The sequence below is a fragment of the Solanum verrucosum genome, unplaced genomic scaffold (genome assembly GCF_900185275.1).
Source record: "Solanum verrucosum unplaced genomic scaffold, falcon-dt-bn FXZP01000134.1, whole genome shotgun sequence".
NCBI classification, from domain to species: Eukaryota; Viridiplantae; Streptophyta; class Magnoliopsida; order Solanales; family Solanaceae; genus Solanum; species Solanum verrucosum.
Window position 1 is genome coordinate 512,444 of NW_026020833.1, and position 13,413 is coordinate 525,856.

The 13,413-nt window shown below is 38.3% G+C and overlaps 1 protein-coding gene across 2 annotated transcripts in view; it reads left to right on the plus strand.

Moving 5' to 3' along the window:
• Positions 1 to 13,413, plus strand: part of LOC125813515 (uncharacterized) — an 88,174-nt gene that overhangs the window by 55,866 nt on the left and 18,895 nt on the right. For both annotated transcript variants that reach the window (XM_049493005.1, XM_049493006.1), the window contains 5 exons: positions 3,552 to 3,728; positions 3,839 to 4,027; positions 9,519 to 9,760; positions 9,841 to 9,987; positions 12,894 to 13,107. In XM_049493005.1, coding sequence (XP_049348962.1) covers positions 3,552 to 3,728; positions 3,839 to 4,027; positions 9,519 to 9,760; positions 9,841 to 9,987; positions 12,894 to 13,107 — 969 coding nt within the window. The remainder of the gene's footprint in view (positions 1 to 3,551; positions 3,729 to 3,838; positions 4,028 to 9,518; positions 9,761 to 9,840; positions 9,988 to 12,893; positions 13,108 to 13,413) is intronic.

Below are 13,413 nucleotides of genomic sequence, written 5' to 3' on the forward strand. Positions count from 1 at the left end.
AGATTGGAGCGGCAGGGCCACAATCAAGGTAGATTCAGTGTGAAAGGGGCCTACAAAAGTTAACCCTTATGATAATCAGATTGATGACTGGCCTTGGAAGCTTATATGGAAAGTCAGAATTCCTCTTAAAGTTTCCTGTTTCACTTGGCTTTTGGCTAAACAAGCTGTGTTAAATCAAGAAAATCTCATGAAAAGGGGGATCCATCTAAGCCCTAGGTGTTTCTTTTGGGAAGAAAAGGCCAAGACAGTAACCCACCTATTTTTGCACTACAGGATTACCTTTCAACTATGGGAATTTTCCTAAGTATGAAGGGTCTGAGCTGGGTGATGCCAAGGAAAATAGATCAGACCTTGAAGATCTGGAGCAGTTATGCTAACATTTCAGACCATTAGGGTAGGTGGAAAATTATACTAGCTTGCATCTGGTGGGCTGCTTGGACAGAAAGAAACCTCAGGTGCCACCAGAACAAGAGCAACAACATCCAAAAGATGAAGATGAAGTGTTTAGTTTTGTTTCATTTTTAGTGTAAACAAGAGTATATGGAAGATCTAGAATCAATTATGGATGTCTTGAGATCTTTGTAAATTTTTGTTAAAAGGGTTGAAGATCTTCTGGATACTCCACCTCAATTGTAATTAGGAAACCTGTAACTTCTTGTAGCAGGTTTCTGATTTTTTGGAAATAGTATACAAGTTGATACCTTCTCAAAAAAAAAAAAAACTGAATAGATCAGCTGTTTGCTCTGGCATGGCCCAACTTTGACTGGTGATGTCGAGAAGAAGTTCCCAGTGCTGTATTGTGAACTTGCAATGTAGGAATAGGTGACTGTTTGTTTCCCCTGTTAGATTACATAGAAAACATCTTGGTACCAGTGTTCTTCCTTTCTTCTGAAGGACTTCTTGGGTTAGGCAGATTTTTCTGATTACTAACCAAGTGAAACTTGCACTTCTGTAGGAGTTAAACTTCTTCAAATATTCTTCCATTGATATTGAGCACTTCCAGATTCCCCATGTGTCTCTCTCTTATAGGCATTGTTAACTGTGAACTTGCCCTCCTTGTTGTGTTTCCAGATAACCCTGTCTTTGCATTTGTGTCAAGGCTAGTACCCCCCAATTTTTCAGCAATGATGCCACTCTCTCTATTTCCCAATCATTCAAAAGTCTTCTAAAGAATAAGTTCCATCCTTGTGTAGACCAACAATCACCTACCTTGGCATCAGGATTGGTGCAAATGGAGAAGTCTTGAAATGATTCACTCAAAGGGGTCTGATCAATCCAACCTTCTCTTCAAAATTTGAAACTGTTGTTGCTTCCCACTTTGAGAATCAGATTTTCTTCCATAATGCTCTGATTGTTCTCCATACTGTCCAACCATATGGTGTTGTAACTTTCTCTGTGCACCTAGGATTCAACTCACCATATTTTGTTGTTATCACCTCCTTCCAGAGTGCCTTATCCTCACTGATATCCACAGCCATTTCATTAAGAAACCTCTGTTTTGAACTTTTAGATTTTTGATACCCGGGCCTCCTCTTGTTCAGCATTACAATATTCCACTTCACCATATAGTAACCTTGCCTTCTTTCCCTCCTTGCCATAGAAAGCTCCTTCTAATCCTGTCCAGTTTCTCGACAACTTTTGAAGGAATTGGGAATAAGGACATAACATAAGTGGGGAGGCAGTTCAGACTTTAGTACAGAGTTAATCTGAATCACTCTACCTCCCAATGAGAGGCATTATGCTTTCCACCTTGCTGGCTTCGTTTCTGTCTTTTCCAGAATCCCATCCCAAATCTCCAGTGCTTTGTGTTTGCTCCCTAAAGGCATGCCCAAATAAGTTGTTGGCAACCCTTCAATTTTACACCCCCAAATGTTTGCCAAACCTTGAATTTGGGGTACATCTTTTACAGGAATCATGCTACTCTTCCCCCAATTAACCTTTAGGCCTGACACTGCTTCAAAGAGGTTCAAAATCAATCTGATAAACTTCAGCTGTTCAGCTTTTGGTTCACACATGATGATGGTGTCATTTGCATATAATAAGTGGATGATTTCTTCTCCCCTTCCCGACTCAATTTACAAGGACTGAAAAACTAACTGTGTTGATGCATACTTCTACCCATTTCAGCCAGGTGTTGCCAAATCCCATTTGTCTCAGAGTGTTCAACATATAGGACCAATTTACATGGTCTTGGATGTCCAACTTGCATAATCCACCTGCATGTCCACCTTTCAATCTTGGGTCTATGCATTCACTAGCTATTAATGCAACATCCATGATCTGCCCCCCTATAATGAAAGCCATCTGATTCTTGTTGACCAGTTTTCTTACCACCTTTTTCAATCTCTCTGCCAATAACTTGGCTATGATTTTGTATACTCCTCCTATCAAACTGATTACTCTATAGTCCTTTTAACTCTAACGCTCCAATTTTTTGGGGATCAAAGCAATGATTGCAATAAAAATAGTTTATTTCAGCATCCAATATAATAATGCTAATATTAATCCAATCCAATGCATAGTAATTGCTAATATTAATCCAAATCATCAAAGTGAAATTTAAAGAACCTACCACTTCTTGTTTTGATCATTTAGGCTTCATTGTTGAAGAATACGCTTATCTGAAGCGCATACTTTACCTATGAAGTGATAACAATCACTTCTCATCACTAAAGTGATGGTTTTAATGGCACTACCGGCATTGGTTGAGAAAATGTATTTTTATCACTTATCTCCTTGTGTGATGTTGGGCAATCCTCATCTCATGAGCTAGCTTTTGAGGATGAGTTATGCTTAAGGTCCATTTTTGTTAACATGGTATTCAACCTAAACTTTTGTATGCCCATTTCACAAACCCTCTTTTCTCTACCTGCTGTATTGCCCTGGTTTTCTTTCGCTCAACTTAACCCATACAGCAACTCTAGGTCCTTCTCATATCTCATCAGTTGAACGAGTCACTAACTTTGTTCCAGGATTACTAGTTGCTACTCCACTCATTGTGCCTACTTATTCTCTCTCTCTGCTCCAGGCCCTCTTCAGCCTAATTCGCCTACTCTCTCCTTCTCCAAGTGCACCCTCCCTCAATCTGTTTAGCACGATATCTCGCTACATCAGGTCCACTCATCAATCTCCTAAAAAAGGACCAAATGTGCAAAAAAAAGGTTTTTAATCTGTAGATCAGCGTGTCCATGTGTGACTAGAAAGTAGAACCTGACCTTAGGTTTTCCATATTTGTGATCATCAATGTTAGGTTTCTCGTTTTGTGATCATCAATGGTATTGGTATTCTTATGTGATTGTACTCCTGGGGATGCTATTTTCATCAGCCAGTGCAGTATAATTTGCAGAATTTTTCTTCCACTGAGTTGAATGGAGCTTTGACATTGTTTGCTAATGCACATCCTCTTTTCTCTCGCATGCTACATTTAACTTGTTCTTGTTAAAAATCATACTTTTCCCAATGTTGCCCATGTCATTTTTTCAAGTTTTGCAATTTGTGCTGGTTCATGTAGCAAACCTTCATGCTAATCTATTTTGTAATGTCATTGCTAGACCTGTCTAGTTGGAGCTGGTCCAGATGGAAAACACACTGCACTGGAAGCAGTTACTATAGTTCTGGATTTGCCTCCTCCGCAACCTGGCTCAATGTCTGGACTTACCTCAGTTGACAGTGTATCTGCTTCTGACCCAAAGTCTGCTCTGGCATTGCAGAGAATGGTCCAAGCAGCAGTAAGAATTTCACCTACGAATTAATTTGTTGATAGTTGAGTTACCAGAATCTAGCAACTATCTGTCATGACTGCATTTATTTTTCTGAATGGGTTATGACATACTTGAAGGTTTGGTTCCTTGGGGAAAATGCAAATTATGCTGCCTCTGAGTATGCTTGGGAGTCAGCAACCCCTCCGGGTACAGCATTGATGATGTTAGATGCAGATAAGATGGTTGCTGCTGCCAGTTCTCGTAATCCTACTCTGGCTGGTGCTCTGACTCGGCTCCAACGGTGTGCTTTCAATGGAAGCTGGGAGGTAGAAGTTTTAAGCCCTCAAACAGTTCTTCTTGCTTGGCAAGCTTTGATATATTCCATACATGATTTATGCTTTTGGTTATTGGTTACGAGTGCTTATTAGTTGTGAATATGAAGAGTATGAGAACTATATTTCTTCCTTCTTCCCAAATTTTTTATTGAGGCTGTCTTGATCAATTCTTTGTCTAACATTGATTATTTTGTTTTTAAAAATATTGAACTGTGACTGTGGGGGTGTGGAGCTGAGAATTGCACACGATTCCCGTCCCAACCCTGAACCCTATTCTTCTCTTTCTCAAAAAAATAATATTGAACTGTGGATTTGAAGAATACAAGGAAAGTGATCACAAACAAAAAGAAATAATTGAACTAATCGTGATAAAAAACATATTTTTCGAGTTTCTAGATTATAACCAAGTTAAATAAAATGGAACAGTGTGTTTACGTGTTGTGACTGCCCTCACAATATTCTCTTGATAATGGTAACATGTTATATCTGTCAGCGTCCAAAGCAGGGCTTGTATCTAATATTTACAAATACAAGCCCCTGTAATTCTTACAAGGAGTCAAAAAGGTTTGGCAGTGATTCTGCATCATTTGTAAATTGTTCTTTACACCAAAAATGGAAAGGAGAAATGTGTGTACTCTTGATTTTTTGGGTTGGGCTGCTCTTGCCTTCAAAACAACTGGTTTTCCTCCAAATTGTCCACCATAGGCAAAGCTAGAGCAATCTTCCACCATTCCTTGTGACATGTTCTTCTCCTTGTACTGTTCCAGATGCATATCAGGCCAAAAGTGTCCGTAGGCATCACCCAACTAGTTTCAGCTTAATGCTACAAAAAGTTGCCAGAGTTGGCTAGTAATAACAGTGTAGAAATAAATGGTCATTGTTTTCAGCTTTCTGCTGGTATGAAAAGCATCTAGGACTGAGCTGAAAGCCTCTTCTCTGAAGAATTTCCTGTGTGGCAAGCTTTTCTTATAAGCCATGAAAGACAGACAACTTCGGATGGCACTTTGATCTTCCAAATCTGTTTCCAGCACAAGGAGGTGCTGGACTTCCCTGTAGATGATAGATAGTAGTATGCTGCTCTGACTGAATTCTGAGTTGCTTCTTCCTTTCCATTTAATCCCGTAAAGCCTTCTAGCATGATGGGGAATTCAGTGACTTTAGTAACATCCTAGTCATTAAGAAGCCTTCAGGAAGATACTTTCAACCCTAGGAGCTCCAAGATTCTTCTGTAGTAGGATAAGTTGAGACAAATAAACCAGGGAACAGGTCTCCATGACCAAGCCAGTCATCATTCCATCTCCTCCCAATTCCCATCTTGAAACCTGTGTTTACTACAAATTCCTCCCAAAGATTCCTAACGGATTTTCAATTGCCAACTCCATATGATGTTCTGACTGGTTTGGTGCTCCAGTGTCCCAATTGCCTCATCCCTGCAGCTGATGATCCGTCTCCATAAAGCTTACTTCTCATTGTTGTATCTCCAAAGTCATTTCATTAAGTGGCCCTCCCAATATTAAGAACTATTTTATTTATGATCAGTGTTTTGGACGGTGAAAGGCGACAAGGGTCTGCCTTGCCACAAGGCGAGGCGAGCGGCGAGCGCCTTTTTGAAGTGCGCTGCCAGTTAATACCAAAAAATTAAAATATTAAATTGCATAGATAAATAATTAAAATCTCAATAGCAATAACATATTAGCAAATATTTCAATTCAAAAACTGAAAATAGATAGTACATACTAAAAGTCTAGAACTTGAAGAGAAAAAAACAAAACAAAAGTCAAAACAGAGAAAAAAAAACAGAGGCAGAAGTAACTTTAAAGTCTGAAGAAGAAGGAAAAAGAATTATGAAGAAGAAAAGAAGAAAAACATATCGGTTGGACTTTGGAGTCACTGAAAAAGTTTGGCTTGTCGCCAGAGAAGTCTAGTTGAGTCGACTGGTTGGAGTCGTAGTTGCAGTCTAAGTGCAACCGTGCAAAATTTGGAAAGAAAATCCTAAATTACCTTTTAACTTTTAAAACCCTTGTGAGACGATACGAGTTTGAGAGAGAACTCAGTTTGATTATTCCCACAGGCTATTGGGGTTTAAATACCTAAGTATACATGTCCTAAAAGGAAAGGAAATCAATACCTAATAAGTACAAATCAAGCTTGAGAAAATCTAGGAGGAAATCAAGCTACCTACTATATTTACACATTCTATTGAATACTTCTAGGGTTCTAACATTTCCCCTCAAGCTGGTGCATACAAATTATATGCACCAAGCTTGTTACATGTATAACTTGTTTTGGGACCTACTAGGGACTTGGTGATTATGTCTGCAAACTGATCTCTTGACGACACGAACCTTGTGACTATGTCTCATGAAAGTACCTTTTCTCTAACAAAATGACAAACAATCTCTATGTATTTGGTCCTCTCGTGAAATACTGTATTCGATGCAAGTGAAGTGCAACTTGATTGTTACACACTAGTTCCATTCCTTTAGTATCTCCAAATTTCAACTCCTTTAGTAGTTTCTTGATCCATATGAGTTCACATGTTGCCACTGCCGTTGCCTGGTATTTTGCTTCTGCACTAGATCTAGCAACCACATTTTGTTTCTTACTTTTCCAAGATACCAAATTTTCCCCAACTAGAAAACAATATCCAAAAGTAGATTGTTTGGAGACGGTGACCCTGCCCAATCTGCATCTGAATATCCAACAATTTTCTCATATCCTTGGTCCTCGTAAAGAAGTCCTTTTCCTGGAGCAGATTTTATGTATTGAAGAATGCGAATAACTGCATTCCAACGACTATCACAAGGAGAATTCAAGAACTAACTTACGACACTAACTGGGAAGGTAATATCAGGTCCAGTCACTGTGAGATAATTCAACTTTCCTACCTGCCTTCTATATCTGCCTGGATCTCTAAGAGGCTCCCCCGGACCTGGTAGGAGCTTAACATTTGAATCCATTGGAGAATCAATAGGCCTATAATCTGTCATCCCTGTCTCTTCAAGAATATCAAGTGCATACTTCCTTTGTGAAATGACAATTCCTATTTTGGATTGAGCAACCTCAATGCCCAAGAAGTACCTCAATCCTATGTCTAAAAGTGCTAGAAAAGGTGATGTTTTAATTTGGTAATTCCCTCATCATCATTGCCTGTGATAACTATGTCATCAACATACACTACCAAATACATGCACAAACCTGAAGAAGAGTGACAATAGAACACAGACTGATCAACTTCACTTTGTACCATGCCAAACTTCCCAAACCATGCTTGGGGAGACTGCTTTAGGTTATAAAATGCTCGTCGTAGTTTGCACACCATGTTACTAGACTCCCCTTGAGCAACAAAACCAGGTGGTTGCTCCATATATACCTCATCTTCAAATCTCCATGAAGAAAGACATTTTTAATATCCAACTGGTAGAAAGGCTAATGACGAACCACAACCATGGATAAAAAGAGACAGACTGAACATTGAAGAAATCTTGGCCATAGGAGAGAAAGTATCACCATAGTCTAAACCAAAAATCTGTGTATAACCCTTGGCCACTAGTCGAGCTTTTTAGGCAATCAATCTGTCCATCGGGGCCAACCTTCACTGTATATACCCACTGACAACTAATTGTAGATTTATCAAGCTCCCAAGTACCACTAGAGTGTAAGGTAGACATCTCTTCAATTATAACTTGTTTCCAGCCTGGATGAGAAAGAGCTTTACATGTAGTCTTAGGAATAGACACAAATGATAGTGATGATACAAAGGCAGAATGGGCCGGTGACAAATGATGATAGCTTAAACAAGTATAGATAGGATGAGGGTTTCGAGTAGAGCGATTACCTTTTCGGGTGGCGATGGAAGGACTCTGTGTAGACAAGTCCTCAGCAGGCTGGCGGATGGCGTGAATCATCTGGGCACGGACAACGATGATAGGTTCACAGTGGTAGAGGTGCAGAGGAGGAGGATGGAGTCATAGGAGATAGGATAAATTATGGCGAGATCCCCAAAGGATGGAACTGGTAGAACCTCGGAAATGAGGAAATGTCTAATTTTTCGGTAGATGAGGATGTAAAGTAGGTCTGAACTTCAAAAAAAGTAACAGCAGCTGACATAAAGTATCGCTGGAGGTTAGGTGAGAAGCATCGGTATCCCTTATGTACCCTTGAATAACCAAGAAAGACACATGTAAGAGTACGAGGAGTAAATTTGTCTTTTCCTTGAGTGAGTATGTGGAAAAAGCATGTGCTCCCAAAGACATGTGCTGGAAGAGAAAATAAGGTTGACTTGGGAAACAAAACAGAGTGCAGAACCTGATTATGAATAGCAGAGGGAGGCATATGATTAATCAAATAACAAGAGGTGAGCACTGCGTCCCCCCAAAATCGCAATGGAACATTTGCTTGTATGAGAAGAGCGCGTGCAGTCTCAACAACATGCCTATTTTTCTCTATGCAATCCCATTTTGTCGTGCAGTGTATGGACAGGATGTCTGATGAAGAATTCCATGGGAAGACATAAATTGGCTAAATTGAGATGATAAATATTCACGTGGATTATCACTAAGGCTTCAGTTGTGGATGACCTGTTTGCTCTGATACCATGTGAGAAGACGAGTTTAAGAGATAACTCAACTTGATTATTCCTACAAGCTATTGGGGTTTAAATAGCTAAGTATGCATGTCTTAAAAAGGAAAGGAAATCAATACCTAATCAATGCAAATTAATATCAAATCAAGCTAGAGTAAATCTAGGAGGAAATCAAGCTACCTACTATATTTACACATTTGCTATAGAATATTCTTAGGATTCTAGCAATCCTAAATTGGTTGCCTTTTAAAAAAGAAAAGAAAATACAAAAGGCGACGCCTTTCTCGCCTCTCGCCTTTGTCTCCATTGTTGCCATGGCGTCGCCTTTTGAAGATCGCCTCACCACAAAGCTAAAAGGTGATGAAGGGTTGCCTCGCCTCTCGCCGTTGGCGACGAGGCGATCACCTTTCACAACACTAGTTATGATATTATAAATTGTGAGTTGCTCGAGTGTCTGTCTCTTTGTCAAAGATGAAAATTATCTGCCTTTGTATTTTACACCATAGGCAGTGTTCAAGAGCAAATCCATCCTAAAATTGTGTCCAATCAACTTCTCTGTTTAATTTAGAAACTGGGAATTGCTTTGTTTATAATCTTATTTATGGTGAGTACTTTGAGTTTCCTTTCCTGTTGCTGAAGATGAAAAGTTAAGCTGCCTTTGTGTTTTACACTTTTGTTGGTGTTCTGGAGCAAATCCATCCTAAAATTGTGTCAAGTCTTTGCCTCCCCTGAAAAAGTGTATACAAATATATGAGTATAGTTTAGTTAGTTCTAGTTATCAATCCAACTATAAATGCTTCATATTATTCTCAATATACAACATTGAGCGTATTATATTAAAAAAATGTAATTATTGAGTGTTCCGTGGTTTCACTTCTTTCTACTGTCAAATTTCAGGTTCGTATAATTGCTTCCCAGGCTCTTACAACTATTGCAATTCGATCTGGTGAGCCGTATAGGTTACAGATCTATGAATTTTTACATGCCTTAGTCCAGGGTGGTGTACAGTCTCAGTTCTCAGATATGCATATTAGCAATGGAGAGGACCAGGGTGCCAGTGGCACTGGCCTTGGATCTTTAATCAGTCCTATGTTGAAGGTCCTTGATGAAATGTATTCTGCGCAGGATGAATTGATAAAGTAAGTACACTATTCTGGCTCATTTCAACACTATTGGACCATTTGTGGTCCTCATTAACACATTGTGCTTGAATATGTAGAGATATGCGCAATCATGATAATGCAAAAAAAGAATGGACGGATGAGGAACTAAAGAAATTATATGAAACTCATGAGAGGCTCTTGGATCTCGTTTGTCTGTTCTGTTATGTTCCAAGATTAAAGTATCTTCCTTTAGGGCCAACAAGGTATGCTATTCTTAAATTTCCCTCAGCATTGTACTTTGTGTATTCAATGAATTTTCTTTAGTTTTATGCAAAAGCGAGAGAGTGCCAACATCAATTCACTTGTTAGGAGTGTATTAGGCAGTGTTATCAAAGGCAATAAGCGGAAAGAACTCTAAGGTCTGTTAGGGCTTTAAGCGCAAGATGCAATGCAAGCGTGGGCTTTAATGAAGAAAAGCACAATTGAAGAAAAAAAGAATACAAATATGTATGTTTAGCGTAAGAGCCCGTTTGGATTGACTTATTTTAGGTGTTTTTAAGCTAAAATAGCCTTTAAGCAGTTTTGAAGTTATTGGGTAAAGTTAAAAAGTGCTTATAAGCACTTATTTTAAAGCCAAAATAACAAAAATAAGCCAAAAGCCAATCCAAACAGGCCCTAAGACTAATGATTATAAGCATGAATATTAAATATATGGTCAAACAAATTGAAACTTTCTTTGTGATAAAGTGAAATATCAATTTGTTACGTGCCGCATCTTTGGGATTACCACTCAGTGGCAAGGGAAATATGTCTTAGGTCCTTGATGACGACACTACAACGCTCTCTAGGCGAGGTGAAACACCCAACATGTTTGGTGCCTCGCTTCAGGGCTTAAGCACGCCTTTGACAACACTGGCTTTAGGAGGTGGAGACGTAGGTTGAATCATCTTATTTGTCATAGGATGGAATGTTAATTCCATATACGGATGTAAAAATGAAATAAAATTTTAAATTGGTAAAAATTATAAAATTGTGAGGATATATGAAAATAGTGTTGAAAGCAAATGTAAGAATGTAAAGAATTAATTGCAATATCTGGGCATAATAAAGTGTTTATGCGAATTAAATTAAGCTAGCGTTTGACCATGGGTTCCCAAATATTTTTGGGAAATTAGATCTGGGTGAAGTTTGGATTTGGAAGTTTCAAAATGTGTTTCGCCATAGATTTTGGAAACATATTTCACTTTTTTAAAAAACTAGAAACATGACTTGTACCCATAAGTTCTATAAACTATCAAAAGTACTGATAAGTTTTAAAAACTATCAAAAACTATAAGTTTGGCACAAAATTATCATTTTTTATAATAAATTAGATAATACATTATCCTAAAATCATAACACGATTGACTCAACTGATATTTTTTCCCTTTTTACGCTAAAAGTTGAAGGCTAAGACCTATTTTAATTTAAAAAATTACTAATAACACAATTACTAGCTGCTACAATTCATCAAATTACAATTATTTATGAAGATCCATCAGTGAAATAAATAAATAATTACAACGGTAGTAACTAACTATTCTTAATATAAGCTTTCCACATTCTATGAACAATCTCTTCATGGAAAGCATGCATTTCCAGATCACATAACTGAAAAGGGTAGATTAGTTGGGGAACCATAAAGAGATGTCTTTTTTTTTTTTTTTTTTTTTTTGTAAAATATATTAGTTTGGGCTAAGTTTTAATATTTAAAAAGGAATCAATAGCTATGTTTTGGCCAAAAAACAAGTTTTTAGTAGATTCTGGGATTTGATTTTCAAAATTTACAATAAAACTAGACAAATTCTATGGCCAAACAGATTTTGCCAAAAAAGTTCCCCAAAAAGTGCTTCCAAAATCTATGGCCAAACGGGTCCTAAGTAATGAATTCTAAATTCTAGACCCACACATATGTAGGTTGACAGGCAAATACCTACAATATTTAAACTCAAGAAAATGTGTTTACAAAATGAACCATTCAGGTCGTGAAGTATGCACAGATTGGATGACCACCTATTGAAGTGTGCGATTATTTTCCTCAAGGTACCTTTGTGGCCTCTAGAGCCAGCTTCACATCTGGGGATTCCCAATTTTACTTTGTTAAAAAGTATTTCATTACGGGAGAAGATAATGTAAAGAAATATATCTTTATTAGACAACTTTGGAGCAACCTTAGTTAGTGTGCACAAGATGGGTGGCCCTCTATCGTAGTGTGGGACTCTTTTCCTCATGGTAGCCTGTAGCCTCAAAGCCTGCTTTGCATCCATGGCTTCCCAATTTTACCTTGTTAAAATGTACTTCGTTGTGGTGGAAGATAACGTAAAAGAAATATATCCTTATTAGAAACTTAGCTGCCTTATGTTCTCTGACGACCACTTCGGAGACTTTAGCACTCTTGTGAAAAATAAAGCTTCTCTTAGAACTTGCAAATGTTTGGGGATGCCACTCCACAATGGTAAGACATGATTCCTTAAAACCACTTGATAGTTCATAGTCATTCACTTGATGGGAAATGGTACATCATATCAATTGACTCTTGGCTGAAGCAGTTGGCGAAGGTACATGGAAAATGAAGTCTTAGTTATAAAAAATGAAATATTTATTTATAATCCCCAATTGGTGTTAAACCCCGCTTTTCTTGCATTTCACCCAATTATTTTCCATTTTTGGTGTTGCATTGTCTTTGTCAAGATCGTCAACATTGTTGTTTTTCATCTTGTTAAGAAGTCCCACATCGGAAAAGGGATGGGCAGTTGGTCTCCTTATATTGACTTGGACAATCCTCACCCTATAAGCTGCTTTTAAGGTTGAGTTAGGTCCATGATCCATCTTTACCTGGTATTAGAGGTAGGTCCATCTCTGTTTGGACTCCCGGTCCATGCTCTAGTTCGGCCTGGGTGTGAAGGCGGGTGTAAGAGTGGGTAAAAGTCCCACATTGATTGGGGAATGGACTGGTGGTCTGCTTATATGGACTTGGGCAATCCTCCCTCATGAGCTAACTTTTGGGGGTTGAGTTAGGCCCATATGTCATATTTTCACACATTTTTTACGTGCTAATATGATGGTTATTGTGCTTAGACTCTTCAAAGTTTTTTACAATGTACTGAATAAAATTCTACATATCAAACAGCGCAAAGCTAATCGATGTCTATCGCACTCGGCATAATATAAGTGCGTCAACTGGACTCAGCAATCCGGCTGTAGCAACGGGTATCTCTGACCTTATGTATGAATCTACTAACACAAAAGCTGCTGAAGCTGAATCAATTGATGATGACCTTGTGAACTTCTGGGCTGCAAATCTTGGTGATGATAGCTTGAACAATGCACCTGCAATTAACAGGGTAAGTATTTGAGTGATGTATCGAACCTATAAACTGGTCCCTTCACCTTTCTGTTCTGGCTGTCAAATTTTACAGCTTAATGAATCAAACTAAAGAAACATGCTCACAACTTTTCAGTTCTCTTTGTCATATGTAGCTTAGATACTTATATAAGGTTTCATTGGACATGGAGCTGACACGACAAGTTGATAGCCAATATGTTATTTACTGTCTAGTTTCATTTAGAAATCTGTTCTCTAGATGTGTCTCAAGTATGCTTTGAATTGTATTGAATTTGTTTGGCGTAGAACTATCTTTCCATTTATC